Below are 17589 nucleotides of genomic sequence, written 5' to 3'. Positions count from 1 at the left end.
GTGTCTGTGTGCAACCAGGATTTTTGTATGAAGTGTCCAGGGTGTGCTTATTTAACGAATATATATACTTAAGTGAATAATAGCTAGCATTGTTTAACTTGTCCTACAAAGTATGTTCTCTATATTACTTTCGGACAATCGGGTGATCAGCCTGGATTGTTATGTCACCACCAGGTTTCGAAGCTGGGACCTCCGGATTGTGGGTCTAACGCTTAACCACTGGACCGGAGGTTATCAAAAGGTGGTTTTGTTTATCTCATTGTGTATCACATGTAAGCTTATGTACCTATTTATTACTTTTTTATTCCCTCATTAAATTGCGAGTCTAGTAGACAATATCGCTGACAAGAACAGTATGACGCGCGCACCAATTGTATGATAATGTATCTCCTTTTTAGGGTTCCCTGGTCACTAGCAGTTTATATGGTCATCACACGTCATCGCCCATTCGTATGGTGGTCTATATTGTGGAGGCCCGATGCTATCTGTTGAGTGACGAGTCAAATTTGTCACCATTCTTCGTATGTTACTTTCGATTGTTTTACTTTGTAAGTATGTAAGTATGACATGTTCGCCTTTTCATTTTATGAAGATTTACCTATGAATATCATCATCATCATCTATCTAGCGTTGTCCTGGTTTTTCCTGAGGATTTGACAGGTACGATTGTTTACAGAAGCGACTGCCTCTCCTTCCAACTCGCGAATGCTATCGACCCCCTAGGGTCGATTAATTCTTTCAAATATTATCCTCTCAAACGACGCCCTTAGCCATGGTTCACGCCCATCTGGGCACCCTCAGGCCTGTAGTCTTACATTTTGTGCCCTCAGCGCCAGCAGCCTGTAATGTCCTAACCAAACTGGGGATCAGAAAGAGGTTTTTGTGATATGTCCTCACCGGGATTCGAACCTGGGACCTCCGAATCGTGAGCCCAACGCCCAATCACTGGACCACGGAGGCCGTCCATCTATCTACTGAACATTAGTGGTATATAAATTAACGATTCATTTAGGTAATTTTAGGTCACCGGCGCTCTTTAATGATATTTCTCATAAACTTTTATTCATTTTTAAAGCGCAATAGAAGCAAATAATGACTTTCATAAAATTCTTATGTATTCTGTTAACAGTTTTATAACTATTCATGTATTGTTGTAAAAGCTGAATCTATGGCAGTTATAAAGGCTATATTAATATTTAACCTTGTAGCACCTACATAGAATCACCGTAACATCTTCTTGTAGATCTGTCATCATAATGAATTTAAGAGCCACGGTCATGTCGGTGTACCATTCTGCATGCTTCTGTTTTAAAGAAAAATAGGGCAGTGGTTTCCCTCTTACCTTCCGTGCCGCATTACTCTGTCTGACGCGAGTGTGACGGCGCCTAGAGTAGTCTATTTCAAAGCCGTACTAAGGCTTCTATCCTCCGCCTCTGAACAGTACTGACAGTTACTGCTGCCCTCTGTCAGGTGCCAGGTTATAGTCCCTGTGACTTGCCCCTTCCGTCCTGCATTGCCGTACCGGGTTGAAAAGAAACAAAAAGTAGCCTATGTCACTCTCCATCCTTTCAACTATCTCTATTTAAAAAATCACGTCAATTCGTCGCTCCATCTGTAACATTAGTATGGATTATAGGCTTGTTGACGACTGGGATACGATATATCCGGATTATCTGGACACTGCGTTCGAATTGACATTATTTAAAAATTGTTTTCAATGACAATTGGGATTATTGAAGGTGATTAGTAAAGTGAGATAAAAATAAAATAAAAAATACCTTGACTGACTTTGGAAGAATGGCTACTTTTTTGCCGACGGTGCGTTAAACAAAACAAAAGATAGATACAGGCAGAGACAGTGACTTTTCTATGCATCTATTTAGTGCTATTTTCGCTCGGTATTGCACTTGAGCAAAACCTATCCGACAGCTGCGATATCTATGTTTTTGATATTATTTAATACGACTGCTTTAGTTCTTCTTCTATCATGTGGGTTGTAAGGTGGTTGCCAGTCTCATCAATGGCTCATGTAACGATAGCCTCACTTACACCAGTAAGTAGTAACCGGGACCAACGGCTTAACGAGCCTTCCGAAGTACGGATAACCTTACTTTCGAACAATCAGGTGATCAGCCCGTAATGTCAACGCTCAACCACTGTACTTTAAAAATTTTATTTATTTATTTACAACCTACTCATCATCCAAGCCGTAACGAACGAATTTCTTTGTAAGAATTAAGGTAAGGGTCGTTGGAATATTTTTATTAGACTGTTGTAAAACAATTTTTTTATTGACTATCTGTCAATTTGTGCACTGTGTCGTAGATTCAAAAAGTTAAATTGACCTTCGACAAGTTTATCCAGGTGGCTGTTTTTTGAGTTCCCTAAGTACGGGAAATAAATTCAAAAGCATATTTTTAAATAATATTTATTTTTAAAATGAAATTAACACTTTGATACATCGATCAGAGACAACACATGTTACACATTCATCACTTACAACTATTGTGGTAAATATACGTTACACGTAGACAATATTTACTTCTACAATCCGAGTCAAATACTTGGAAACAATCGTAAAAAAATAACTTTCATTTTACAATAAATATAAATTCTTCGAACATTAAAAATATGTTTATTTAAATATTAATATTATAATTTCAGAATAAGTAGTTTATAATTAAATAATATTTTTATTTTATTCTGATTAATTTATTTTAAATCATGTTGCTCAAACGCAAAAAAAGTTTCGATTTAACTTTATGAAACATTCGATTGTTCCCAAATATTTGCCGTTGATTGTACTTCATACATACGTTATTTTCAGATGACACAACGAAATAAGTATGACATTACGTAAACTCATTGCATAAAACTACCAATTCTTATTTTATTCGTCTGAATTGGCAACACCAGTCTTAATCATCCAATCAAAATGACAACAACACTAATGTTGCCATAATTTGACTTGTAAAATTACGATATTTACGTAGAGTCATGAAAAATATGTTTGGTGATAGTGCCAAATGTACATTTGTAACAAAAATACAAGATCTTCCAAAGGTTTTATAAATAGGTACTATTTCTTCAGTGGTTCTGTAGATAAGTTGTTTCGTTTTAATTCCTTTTGTACACGCAGACTGTATTCTCAAATGAATTAAAATAATACGTATATAACTTATTAATTTGTCGATATATGTATAGCATAGAGCAACACGGACCATAATTATATTATATATCTTAAGAATTTTCAAAGGGTTAGACATAATTGTAATTTACCTTGTAAAATATAATTATTTCATGATTTGTTTTTACTATTATTATTTTACAACTTTTAGTCAGAAAAATTGGTACTAATATTTTTTCCAAAAATTATGAAGACACTGGAAGGAAATTTATTAATACATAAAGATTATAATAGAAAATAAATACTTGTTACTTAGTCCCAGATTTTTTTCATAACTTACGTTAAAAGAAAACATTTTTATAATACTACAAACAAAGGATGTCTCATTATACGAACATGAAAGTATAAAACGCAAAGAGAAAGAAACTGAACACAACTGGAAAATATTACGTTTGCTTATTACAGTTAAGACAACAATCGCTATTTCTTGTGCCTTTTATATGTTTTAATTTAGTCATGAGTTTTAATATAACAACACATTTAACATAAACTCACGACTATATCTTAGTTTTGGTAGACATATGTACATACATCTCACCAAGATTTCTGAATTTCATTGGCTTTTGAATTATTGACATGAATAGGGACTTTTATGTTCTAAGAAAGATGCTTGCCTGTTTAGCGAACCAATAAAACTTAAATTATAATATACCCCGTTTCAACATATATTTAATGTATTTTCACTATGATGGCAATTACTCACTGAGACGCCATAGCCAGGTTGCCTAACACTTCATATCGTTTACCTAGCATCGAGACAAACCATTCCTGGTTTAGCGATGCTATGCGTCAAAACTGTATACCTACTCAAAGTTTATCAAATAAATAAATAAATAAAAAAAAAATATATTGAAACGTATGACAGGTAACTCACTTGGCGACGCTTTGGCGACGTAACCATTTCAATATAAATTGTTTGGCGACGTGGCCTTTAGTAATATTTATGACAATTATCTGCTATATATAGAGCCTTGAGACGATAAATTTCATTTTTTTAGCTGTTTTATTTTGAATATAAGTAAAGCACACGTGCGACATTTTCGCCCAACTGGGCACCCTCAGGTCTCTTGTTTAAAATTGTATACTGGGTGTGAGCCTTCAACGCTCCCCATTTGTCCACCTAAGTATTAAAAAAAAGAAAAATGCGACATTTATTCTGAAATAAAAATAGTTACGCGTGAGTTCATTTTGATGGGGGGGTCTTATATATCTTAATATACGAGGGTATGTAAATGTAACTTTTTGAAGGTCCCTTTGCTCGTGTAAGTACCCTTCCCTTTGTATTTCAAGGGCTTGCTCCAAGCTGTAATATGTCTTTGATTTTCGTGACCCCATTCATCTTCCTTTCATCTCTTTATAACGCAGGGTTGACCATTGTCGACTGCTTTTTGTTCTATTATCTTTTCTACAAGAAAAGGTACGAATTTTTGAATTTTTTTTAAAGATAGGTGAGTTCGTAGTAAGTATTTTTTTTTTCAAATATCACTTGTCCCTAACTTGTTGACACAAAAAAATGCATGAAAATTTATATTCTATCAAAAATAAAGCGTAGATTGGCTTGTTTTTGTATTACTTCCTGGTCTAAGTGAAAATTGGAAAGCAATTTATTTTCCGTTAACGATTTCATTTAAGGCTTGACTAAACGAACGTCCGACACAGTGGTCCAATTAAGTTTCCACTTGATAAATGTGTTGTTTTTAATGTCTACTATATCTCACCTGGTAAATGACGATATGGCTTAGGAAGCGACATGCTTTCACAGAAAGCCTATTCAATCTAGCCTTGAAGAGTTGATTAGTTTTTTGGAGTTTCCACTTATGACGTTGGTCTAGGAGATAGCTTGGCGAAGCGTGCAGTCAGTTCTTATATACACACAGGTATATACAGGTATAGTTTAACTTGCGATGGATATATCTTTGATTGCCCCAATTGGGACATAGATGTTAAGTTACGTTTTTGAGTGTTTTCGTACGGCCTTTGGCTGCATTTGAACTAGGTAAAATTTATTTTTCATTTATCAATAATATATGAAATACAGACGCCGCAAAAGATGGCGAGGAGTGGAAATCTGTTATTCGAGCCCATGTAGGGCCCAAAATAAAAGGATTAAAAGAAGAAGAAGAATATACGAATTGAATATAAGTAATAAAAGAGTAAAAATTATTCATCATTTAGATTATTATTTAATAAATCATTTAGATTGTTAATGTCAGCAACCAGTATTTTAGGCGTAGGTAAATATTTTAATTTATAATTAGATCTATCCCTCTGTAAATTATTTTAATAAATATTATTGAAATATTGGAGTTTGGATTTAAATTGTCAACAGTGTAGGTATTTAAAATTAAGAAGATAAGTTGGTGGAAAAAGTAATTGAATAAGTTTATCAGTGTAGATAAAAATGACTTCCATTTTAAACATTTTTAAAAATGTCAAAAATATATCATCCACAAATTGTTCGGATATTCTAAAGTAGAAATAGAAAATACTATAGACACCTTTTTATTTTTACTTTTTTAAACATGTTTGTGCTAAATACATATTTAGTTCTAAATACGCATTTTATAAAACATGCATTTTAGTGGCCTTGAAGTTAAAGAAAACGTAAGAAATTGGTGAACGAAAGAGTGAAATTAAAAAATACACTGTACCTTTTGCGCACACAAATGCACTATTAACTTAATAATATAGGTGTTATTAGGTTTTATTTTTTGTGCTTAATTTTACTTTTGTTTTAACTTCAAAGTCACTTTAAAATGCACTGCATTTGGAATAATGCATAACAACACCATCGAAGGTGTTTGTGCGACATCTTGTGCCATTCTTTAATTAAATATACATAATACTGAATAATATTAAATACATTTTAATATATAAAAAGTGACTTTAGGTACGAATTAAAACATGACCAGTTTATTAAATCAATTAAAAATAAAATGACATTCGCACATCGGAAGACGCAATTTATAATAATAATTATTAATGATAATAAATGTTGAATTTAATTACAAAATACATTAAATTTTAAATTGAACATCCTATAATGGACCAGCCACGTAATATAGGTTCGATAGTAGTACAATTTAATAATAACGACGAATAAAATAATTTAAAAATAATACAGTAGTAATATACGTATAATAAGCTTTGTGACATATATATTAGAACATAATATTACACACTCACATCACTGCATGGGGACTATATCTACAAATATTTTACTATTTCTTAAAAATAATAGTTTTACTATTAAAAGCGTACTAATGAAGAGACTCTAACATTATGTTCCCTGCTTAGTGAACCAATGGTGACCTTAAATATTATATTTTTGGTCATAATACGACGCAGCTCGAACACAGACGCTTAGAGAAAACAATTACAACTATAATACATTAACAAATGCTTTAAATTATTAACATTATACACATTTACATAAAGATGTTCTTCTTTCATCGTTAAATTGACACATTATAATTCACTCCATTTTTACAAGTTCTTGTTTGAAAAAGGCCGTTTTATGGGGAGCTCGATAAATAGCGCTGTGCATTGTGACAGCCAAAACGTCAAATGCTTCCACTTTTTCTTTTAATGGCTATTTACCTAAGTAACTTTGGCGCCATTAGCAATTTCAAATATAAAAGTCCGTCTCCCCATTTTAACAATATAGCAATCCCATTAATTTAACTTTTTAATATGCCTGTTTGGTATAAAGCCATTTTGGCCGTTATTTTTTTAATCTAGTTCATTTTTTAGCTCACGTGGAGTTGGGTTTGTTTCCACCCTTTTCGTAGCCATCGACGAGTGTCTCTAAGATGAACTTTATGGTGATTTTGTAAATATTCTCCACATTGGGCGTGTAGCGGTCCCCTAGCGTGGATTCTACCGCTGCTAGGAACGGTGCTTCGATTTTCTGCAACAAGACAAAAGAGAATCTTGTTAGTAGGTCGTCTGGAAGAATGTATTGATTTATTAACTAGCGTATTTTTTCTTCTAAATCTTCATGTTAAAATCATTAATACAACGATAAAAAGATTTACATTTGAAGATCTTCTTAAGAAAAAGAAAAATGACAGACGTTTCTTAGCTAAGATATTAAATATAGTAACACTTTTATACATCAATGGATATCCTTCACAAAATGTATGTTACATTTATTTACAAGATGTGGCCAAAAAAAATGTGACATGAATACAGGATTTTATGTCAAATATGAGATATTAATGTGCAAGGTTACAAGGGTCGTGAAGTAGTAATAAATATACAAATACAAAAAAAGATCAAATAAAAAACGAAAAAAAAAAACATTAAGATAGCTGGGCATCAGTGATTTTGTTACAACTTACGAGATATAATATACACAGGTATAAATTTTCGGGAAATTAGTATACTTGACAAATATAAATAATAGAGTTAAATGGCGGTCAAAATGGTTCATGTTAATATTGCTGATATTCCCTAACGTAATTACAATCTCATAGCAGTTTTAGAAGGTATTGGATAGGTAGTAAATATGTATATAGCAATTATCAAGCTTCGGTTCGCCGTTTTCACTGGTTCCGCCATCTTGACATCAAAGACAAAAAAAAAGAAAAACCAAAGAAACAAGACAAACAAACAAAGGGACCAGTGTTAAACGTGTTTATCTTTTAAATGGGAAAGGTACTAGATTTTTTTAGTTTAGGTATCAAACAGTAGTGGATAGGTAGAATATTAACAATATGCAATTTCATTATTAAGCAACTGGTTTGGCCATTTTGACGCTAAGACATAAATTACTATAGAGAAGTTTAATGTTTATATTTGAAATAATTTGAAAGCGTCTGCAATATTGGCTGAAGAGGATACCTAAAGCTGAAATCTGAACGGTCTGTCAGCACTTTCAGATTTGTATAAAATTATAATAACTAAAATACTACTAGACTAAAATAGTCGGCACTATTAGTCGTAAAACACCTCCACCAACCCGCAGTGGAGCAGCAGCGTGGTGGAATATGTTCCATACCCCCTCCGGTCGATTGAGGGGAGGCCTGTGCCCACCGGCGGGGACGCGGTTGTGTGCAATTGCGTTCCCGTATCCCCGCCACACGGCGGCAAAGAGGAACACCGTTGGGTTATAGTGGGTATACCGGGTGGCGATACTCGGGGAGTCCCACATAACCACGTCGTCCCCCCGGGTGGCGTGGTATGCGTGGTGGACGAATGTAGGCTAGTTAAGTTATGTATAATATCTATAACATAACAGAGAAGATCAACTTTTGTTTTTTTTTCTTTCGAAATTCGGCGTGGCGAAATATTTTTTTTTCTAAAATAAACAAAACAAATGTGGACCTTATTTGTTTTATGATCGTTAATATAATTCTATACAAAGCTGCGCGTACGATTTTGTAGAATTGTAGTAAATAGGTTTACTGGAGCCATGTAATAAAATGTTAATACTATTGTTTTCCTATTGGTTTGAGTTTGACCACAACTTTACTGTTATGTTGCTAAGTTATGATGCGGCTAACCTAAGATGGGTAGTACGGTACGTGTGTAAGAAAATATTTATTAACACTAGCCTTGAAACCTCCAAGATTATAATGTGTTCGTGCAGGCCTTCTTCTATCATGTGGGTTATGACGTGGACTACCAACCTCATCAACCATGGTGTCAGGGTTATTATTGAGCCGCCAAAGGCCCCTGACATGACTCATGTAACAACTACATACATCAAGTAGTAAGTAGTAACCGAGACCAACGGCTTAACATGCCTATCGCAGTACAAATCATCTTACTTTTGGACAATCAGGAGATCAGCCTGTAATGTCTTAACCAAATGAGATCACAAAGTGACCTTTTCTTTTTTTTTGTTTTCTGTGCAGGTAGGTACCAGTTAGAAAAACATTTAAAGAAAGAAAGAAACATTTATTACTTCCGGACACCACAGACACAGACAGACAGATACAGACAGACAGATACATTACATTTTGTTACTTTGAAACTCATCGAAATTTATCTGAATCACTTTCAGAATCGGCTAGTTTGCTGCTGTTATAAAAAAGCTTTAATATTAAGGAAATTGGCTGCTTTGTTTTTCTTGTAGTCTTAAAGCACTTTTAACATAAGTTTTCCGCCTTTTTATTGTCGGAAACGTTTCCAAAGTGGAAGCATTCCCGAGTACGGCATATCACTGCTTCTCATGTCCCTGCACATGTCAGGCGACAAATTCGTTATTCCGCACCCGTCGGTTCGTTTCCGTTTCGTTCGCCTCTCCAAACCCGTGTATGACGTTCGTATTCTCATATTTATTTGTTTCCATATTTATTCCATTGTTGTCAACCAATTTTGGTTCAGTTACATTGTCTACAGGCGTTCGTCCTACTTAGTCGTTGATTGTAGGTACGAAGTTTACATTCCAATTATGGTCAACGTTCATAAAACGTTAGAATGTTCCTGGCTTTATTTCGTTGATCATAGTCAGTTTAGAGTTTATGGACTGAAATGGAAAGCGCAAAATGTTGTATCATCATCATCAGCCGTATGACGCCCACTGCTGGGCATAGGCCTCCCCCAAGGATCTCCACGACGATCGGTCCTGCGCTGCCCGCATCCAGCGGAATTCAAATTCAAATGTTGTATGGTGCTAGTTATCCTGAGCATTGAGCTAACCGCAAAAGTATGGTAAATGATCACTTCTCCATTAGTATTCATTTCTCAAGAATATTTTAAAATATACTTACAAGTACAATCAGTGCACTAGCATAACGTATAGGTTTATGAGGACATCATCAGGACACCATTAACTACTATCTGTTTACATATGTCAGAGTCTTGGCCCTATCAGGTTAGGATGTGTTGGTTTACTTCATTAGCTTTTGCAGTTTCAATCTTTTATACGCTTCGATTAGCAATATATGCAATATATCAATAACATCACTGTGAACACAAAAATACTCTAGAATCTTTTATTGTTGTTTTTAACATCACAATCGTAAACAATTACCGTCGCCAAGAGTCACCCGCAACGCCGAGGGAGACTTTCAGATGCGAGTACGCTCTTTTTTTAAGGTTTGAAGGTCGTATCGATCCGCAGCGCTAAGGAGTCGAGCCGATCTGATATACGCTGACTGCCGATTCGAGTCGCTCGGACCTTAGTTGGATACAATCCAGAGATATATGGGCTGGTGCTGGGAAGCGCCAGCCCATATATGAGGACAGTACTCGTATTCCATCTTCCATGCTAACCTGCGTTTTTGCAAATATCCAGTTAGAACTCACGTAAGTTGGTGACATACATAATTATTGCTGATAGTTTTGCGTTCACGTTCACGGTAATGATATTGACTTTTGATGTTTGAAGAAATACCCAATAATGTTAAAAAGGGCACTCACCCAAAAATATTCGACTTTGAACCCAGGTATTCTCCTATGGCTGGCGCCGACCTGGTGGATGTACTCGAAGAAGTTGTCCAAATCGTCGAGACCCTTGATGCCTTCGTCAAGAGTGTTCATGACGTTGTTGGCATGCTCAGCCAGCTCCATAGAGTTGATCTGCTCCTCCTTCGTTCGACACTGGCGGAACTTCTCGAACATGTTTAGGAGGTCCTGGTTCTCTTCGAACAATCTGGGGAAGAAGAGAACTAGAATGAATATTTTTTGATTTTGCAGCACTTATATTTGGGTACTAGTAATATCCGAAATATGATTATTATTTGTATATCGTTCTCATATCTTGGGATTATGAGTCCTGGACTTTTCTGGAAGTCGTGTGGGGAGCTGAAGCCAACAAATTTAATCTACATGTTTGTGACGGGACCCTTTTTTGTCCTATTTTAATTAGGCATAACCGGTTAGGCATATTTTTTTGAGTCATAATCGTCTTTTGGCATAATAGTTACTTGCCATACTGTTTTACTTAGCATAATACTTGTTAAGCCTAATGATGTTTGACCTATTCTTGTAGGTTTATCACATTTAACTTGGATACCATAGTGTAATAGTAGGTTAGGGTGCGGCGGGGTTACCCTTGGGCCACCCCTAGGCCGCCAACATGTTTATTTAATTTAGTATGAATTTATGCTTAAAGTGTTTATGCTTTATTATATTATGTGTAAATAGTTATGCCTAATGCCTTTTATGCGTAACGATTATTAGGAATAGTAAATATATGCCATGTAAATTTATGACATAAAATTTTGTGCAACAAAATAGGGAACCGTTTATGACATTATTGTTAGCAGCAGCAATGTGTGTCCCACTGCATGACGAGCTGGTTTTTTTTCTGGAGTGGTGGTACGAACGTGTTGAGAAGGAGGAGTGGAAGAAATGGAAGGATCCGATTTTTTTTTAATAATTCAAATTCAAAAATATCTTTATTCAGTAGGTAACATAGATACACTTTGAATCGTCAATTTTTACATAACGAACGTCTCATCCGCCTAAAACTACTGCAGCTTCTCACAACCTGTATAGCCGGGGAAAAGAAGCTGCAAGAAAAACCTCGGCACAGGGCCCTAGACGTTCTTTAAAAAAATAAAAAATAAACATAAATAATCCTTTTTAGACTAGACAAAAAACGAGAATAATATGCCGAGAATAAACTATTGGATGAAGATTTATTACTCTTTATGCTGTTGTACTAGATCAGACAAAAGATATTATTATGTTAGCAATAACGAAGAAGAAGGCTTAAGTGAACATACTTCTTCTTTTATCGTGTTGTTTGTAGGATTACCAATCTCATTGACCCTGGTTGGTGGAGTTGATGAAGCGAACATAATGTACCTACATAATTGGTTGCGGTGTGCAAATGGCACTTTTCCTGTTCCTGACGTTACCTAAATATTACTAAACTAACAGCCGCCTACTATTGTTGACAGTTTCATGTTACAATATCAATGACCCATGTCACGACATTGACCCTTGTAAGAGCCATGTTCGTAAAAAGGGGTAGTTCACTTCACTGCTGGAAATAATCAACCCTAATGCATTAACCTTGTTTCCAAAGGTCCGTGCGATGCTTCCTCATCACCCTTATCCGATGCCTCTTGACAGGTTTTGGCAGGCTAGTTCAATTTTCAGAAAATGTTCCAATTAGGTAAATGCCCGTCGACGCCGGTCATGCCAAGAAATTAAAATATTTTCTTTTATGATTTTGACTTGATAAAAAAATGGCGTTTTAATATTTTACACAGAGTGTCATTGGTAGTTTTTACGAATTATTTAATTTTATTTTACTTTATTCTTAAAAAAGATTTCACGTTTGTGATTAAGAGTCCCGAGATAGTAGCGAGAATATTTGATTTAATAATTAAAACACATAATAACGAGTTCTTACCGCGTTTGAAATAGGGATATGAGACTCCCAATATTTCGACACTGTTGCAAGTGCCATGATCACGGGGTGACTGATGAGATTGGAGTGGAGTAGGTAGATCCATAATTTTCTATTTCTTTTATATTTAATATCTATATAAGTAATGAGGCAATAAAAAAATTTTACATAATGTCGCACTTATTATTAAGTACATGTTTCATGAGGCAATTGACAACATTTCAAATTTTTAAGCCGTGGTTTTTTTGTGCTATTTCGAAAGTACTTGTTTAAATAGAAGACACGTATTTTTTCTTTTCAAGATTTTTCCACTAGAAGTTACAAAAAATATTTTTTGAAAATTGGATTCTGCCATTGATAGAATGAAGGCAGTATAATGTAATGTACCTTTGCATGCGTATTTAAAACAAGTCGCAAACAAAGTGTCATGTTATGTATGACATTTACTTTTTTTATAATTGTTATGTAAAGGTCTGAACTTATTATGCCTTCCTCTTCTGACCTCGTGGATTTTTCAATATATTTCTATTATTACTGAATTAAAAAATCTGAAAAAATGTGTTTTGTGTAAATCATAGAAATATCTCGAAATGGTTTTCGATTTAAGGCACCTTAGTAAAAATGAAATGTTGTCAATTGTATGTAAGCATATATTTTGTATATTCTTTTTATAACGTGTGTTGTACTCATTGTTGGAGAACCAAATAGATAAATAAATAATATCTTAATTTTGAGGACTTGGATGTATCACATGTGTCAGGAGTTATTCGAATATAAAATGAGGAAATGAAGCAATTGCATATGAAATATCAATTTATGAAATTCAAACTCCAATTTCCGTTACTTTTGCTTCGCATATTTAGATTCATGGATAAGATTGGAACTGAAAGATGATAACTCGGATGTTCAGCGCACTATATTAATAATATGAAACGGTATAAATATATTATAATATATTAGGTTATCTATATACATAAAAGCGGAAGGTCATTGACCGGGTGTCATGTTTTGTATGGGGGTTCCTTTTAAAACCCTGAAATCAGGGGTGGCAAAATTTTGTTCCATAGTTTTAGTAGCATCTAGTACACAATCATTCGACCCTATGTCACTATCGAACGATAAGCGAACGAAGAATCGTCGACGACGCCGGCGGGGCGGTCTCGGAACCCTGAAGTGTTTGTAGTAAGTAAGTAAAAAGTTTATTGCCTCCACAAAAAAAATATCCATAACAAAAGACATTTGGTTTGTACATACAAATTTTGAGAAGAGGCTGGTGCCTAAACTAGGTAAAACCTGTCATATCCTCGTAAGGCCCGGATTTCCAGACACAATAGTTAAACAATGGGATTTGGATTTTAAAAGGACTTTGGGCCTTACGACCATATAGGACACCAGGTCTCCACCTCCAGATATTAAACAGTTTTTACAATTATGAATTTTGCAGAGCAGCTAGTAAATAATACAGTAAAAGAGTAAAATTAAAGAAAGTAAAATAATTTTCAACGTGTATGTGTGTATGTATGTGTGTGTGTATGAATGTGTGTGTGTATGAATGTGTGAGTGTATGAATGTGTGTGTGTATGAATGTATGTGTGAGTGAGCGTGTGTGTGATACCTAGTGGACGTGAGAGTATGGTTGTTCCTTTGTATTAGTGCGTAATAATGAAACAAAAATAAAATAATGATAGCAATGATTAAGATTCAACGAGTAGCAGATTTTAGTCGTGAATGATTGGCCGTCTCTATGGTTAGAGTAATCGGGTCGTGCCCAGTTCAGCGGATAACTGTAAGTTGTATTGATTTTGTTCGACTGCCACTGGTTCGTGTTTTCGTTTTACTTTCGAATGGTTTATTTTATATCGGGGTTCACTCGTTTATAATAGGCTTCCGGACAATGGCGAAGCTTTCCAGGGACGGATCTAGGCGGTATTTAAAATTGGGGCCTTTTGCTAGCTTTATGGTCATATATTATTTTCATGCAAAGGATTATTTATTTAGAAGATATTTATTTAGAAGCATGGGATTAGCTGTCTGGGAACTGATATTAGGCAGCTGAATTACTAAATAGGGTATTTGATTGGGCGAATGATAAATTATAAAATGCTAATCTAGAAATAAAAGCCAGTCTAAGATGATCAAAAATCAGTCTCGTGTTACTTCTTGACTTATCTTAGAATTCTATTTAAAAAAAATCTGTAACAAATGTGTACGACGTTTGATGCTTTTATTGATAACGTCACAGGACAATATTTCCATACAAACACAAAAAAAAAAAACAATCGTTTTGACGTTTCGTAAAGAGTATCTTATTTTTTTTTATTTATTCTAATATTTGCGATGGATGTCCCTCTGACTACCCCAATTGGGATACAGTCCTGAGCCACACCCCGGACATTTCATACAAAACACCTCGTTTACACAGACACTACACATTGACGTTATAGTACACGCGCATCTGTGTGTGTGACGTCTGAAGCCCATACAATTGAAGATTAAAGTAAGACCGAGGGGGAAGGGGGGTGAGGTAAACCTAGCACAGCCGCTGGTGGGGAGCGGAGGGTTGCCGTTCTATACGTAGCATTATTCCTTATTTAGTCATCAACCATACAGGTGTCAATGTGTAGTGTCTGTTTAAAATGATGTTTTTTGTATGAAGTGTCCAGGGTGCGACCTAAGCCCGGATTTGACTCAGCTTCAGTACGAGCAGTCATTTATTAGTTAGCCGGCACTCCATTTTTTATCGCCCCCAAGGCCCTTTATCGACTGGCTACCCCGCTTCCGGAATATAATGATCCATCTTTATTATTTATGTCAAGAGCTACTTGCTCGGAAGCAAGATAAGTTAGGGAAAAATAATTGCCCCTTGTATTAGGTATTATTTATGGATGAAAGCTTCAGGTTTTGTCGACCGAAATGATCAGCGACACACGCCATATTGCCAGTGAAGATAACCCGAATATAATACTAATTTGATTCTTGAACAGATTCGAAACCCAACACGGGTCTAACCAATGATTTTTGAAATTAAAAATAAATATAATTCGAAAAATATTTCAGTCGAATAATCGAACAACTGACAATCGAATTTCAAAAAACTCATGTTTGATGATTATCACGTGCTCAGCGGTGTAGGAAAACGTCGTGAGGAAACTCACACTCCCGAGGAATGCGTTTCGGAAGTATGTGACTCAACTCTTCTGGTAGGTCGTCAGGTTCACCAACTCAGTATCCGAATATAACCCCGAGAATCTCTATTTTTAGTAGTTTTATTGAGTTTGAAGCGTTTTATTTTCTTAAAATACTTGCGTTCTCGTTTGACCACAAGCTCACCTGTTATTAAGTGTCAATGTGGCTAAAAATGGGATATACTTAGTGTTGCGAACTCTATACAGATTTTATAATCTTTTTACATTTTTTTTTATATTTCTTTTTTTTTGACAACGTTTTCTATCTTGGTTTTTGTTTCTTGCTTACGTCTTGTTCTTGTTTGGTGAAAATACATTAAATAAATCTCACATAAGCTAAGTACCTATTTGTTATTCATTCATATAGAGATACAGTCCACACCATATACATCAGCTACCATCGTATCTCACACTTAGGACATACATACTTTAGTGAATACCAATTCACTCCAGCCCTGAAGACTCTAAGATTATAATGAAGTAATACGTATTATGAAATACCGTACTTTAAAACGAATCAAATTTGATCCCGTCACTTACTTATTTAAAATCTAATTCTTCTTCTTTTAAACTTTTATCCCCTGTTGGGATGTAGGGGTCGAAAAAAAAAACAGATTTCCAATCCTTGCGATCTTTTGCAGTAGTAGCTTGCTGCCATGACATGCCGAGAGTTTTTAAAATCTAATTACAACTTCGGAATAAAAGACTTTATCATTACTTGGGCCTTTCCTAAAACAGCCTCATATTTATAATAGCTTTATATCCATAAAACGTCGAGGTTAGTAGAAAACCTGATTATATTTTTATAACAAAGTTATTACCGATGTCAAGGCCTGAAAGCCTAGACTAATATCTAGACGTACATGTTAAGTCACGCATACAACCCCTGCTGGGAGATTTATAGCACTATTGTGGAGCTAATAGGTCTATTGGGAGGAATATGTCCTCCAAAGACCGCTTCAGAGACTAATTCCATGTGGCAAATGTCTCTTAAGCTTTAGGAAAGAGTACATTAATTTTAGAAGTAGAACACAATATACATACTTAAGTACTTATATTATTTTATGAACGCGTCTGTACCTAAGTAATTAACAGAAGTAGTTATTAAAGAATGTAAGTAAGATAAATTATTAAAAACTTTTATTTCATTAGTAAGTAATATAAATATTTACAAAAACTTATCAATTAAATATTCTTAAACTTAACATTCCAAATAATTAAAACAAAACTACTAAAACTAAAAAAAAAAACTAAAGTACATAACTACAATTACATAACTAGCTCAATTAAAAATGCTCTTTTTTGCCACCTTTCGACCAAATGGGCCCATCACGCACATAAATTATTATACATTATTATGTTATATTTAGTAAACCCTGTCTGGTCATGCGTTCGCGCCAAGAGCGAACTCCCGCAGCCGCGGCCCTAGAGTCGCAATATCTGTGTTGAATTATTATGACTTGTCAGTTAGTTCCATTAAAATCCGCGGGACCCGTGACTATGTAAGGCAATATTGAGTTACTACATTACTGTTTGGAGAGATACTCACAGGAGGCGCAACGAGCAATCCGTACAATCAGTATTCTACCTAGTAAATACCATCAAAGTCATGCTATAAATGTAGCCAAAGACGACCCCTAAATATTCGGTTTCCAATATTATTGTCTAGCTTTTTTGTTCCCTTTTGACCAAAACCTTGTCTGTGATCAGTCGAGATACCAATCTCATGCAGATATTTGTCACTTGAAAACTCGTTCAATAAAGTACAAAAAAGTTATCCATTCAGCTAAATTAAAATAAAAAGTGATTCAATTCAATCACAACCAAAACGTTTCAATTACTCAGAATCAAATGGACCATTCCACTAACTGATAGCAGAGAGGCTGATTCATTTATTTTCATCA

The 17589-nt window shown here is 34.9% G+C and overlaps 1 protein-coding gene across 3 annotated transcripts in view; it reads right to left on the bottom strand.

The window, feature by feature from the left end:
- Positions 1-2410: 2410 nt before the first annotated feature.
- The window catches only part of LOC126373375 (neuroglobin-like), a 141213-nt gene continuing 126034 nt past the window's right edge, over positions 2411-17589 (bottom strand). For all 3 annotated transcript variants that reach the window (XM_050019532.1, XM_050019531.1, XM_050019530.1), the window contains exons 3-4: positions 10559-10790; positions 2411-7097 (exon numbers count right to left, since the gene is read on the bottom strand). In XM_050019532.1, coding sequence (XP_049875489.1) covers positions 6942-7097; positions 10559-10790 — 388 coding nt within the window. In that variant the 3' untranslated portion in view covers positions 2411-6941. The remainder of the gene's footprint in view (positions 7098-10558; positions 10791-17589) is intronic.

Source organism: Pectinophora gossypiella, chromosome 15 (genome assembly GCF_024362695.1).
Source record: "Pectinophora gossypiella chromosome 15, ilPecGoss1.1, whole genome shotgun sequence".
NCBI lineage: Eukaryota > Metazoa > Arthropoda > Insecta > Lepidoptera > Gelechiidae > Pectinophora > Pectinophora gossypiella.
This window is presented reverse-complemented; position numbering and strand designations above follow the sequence as displayed.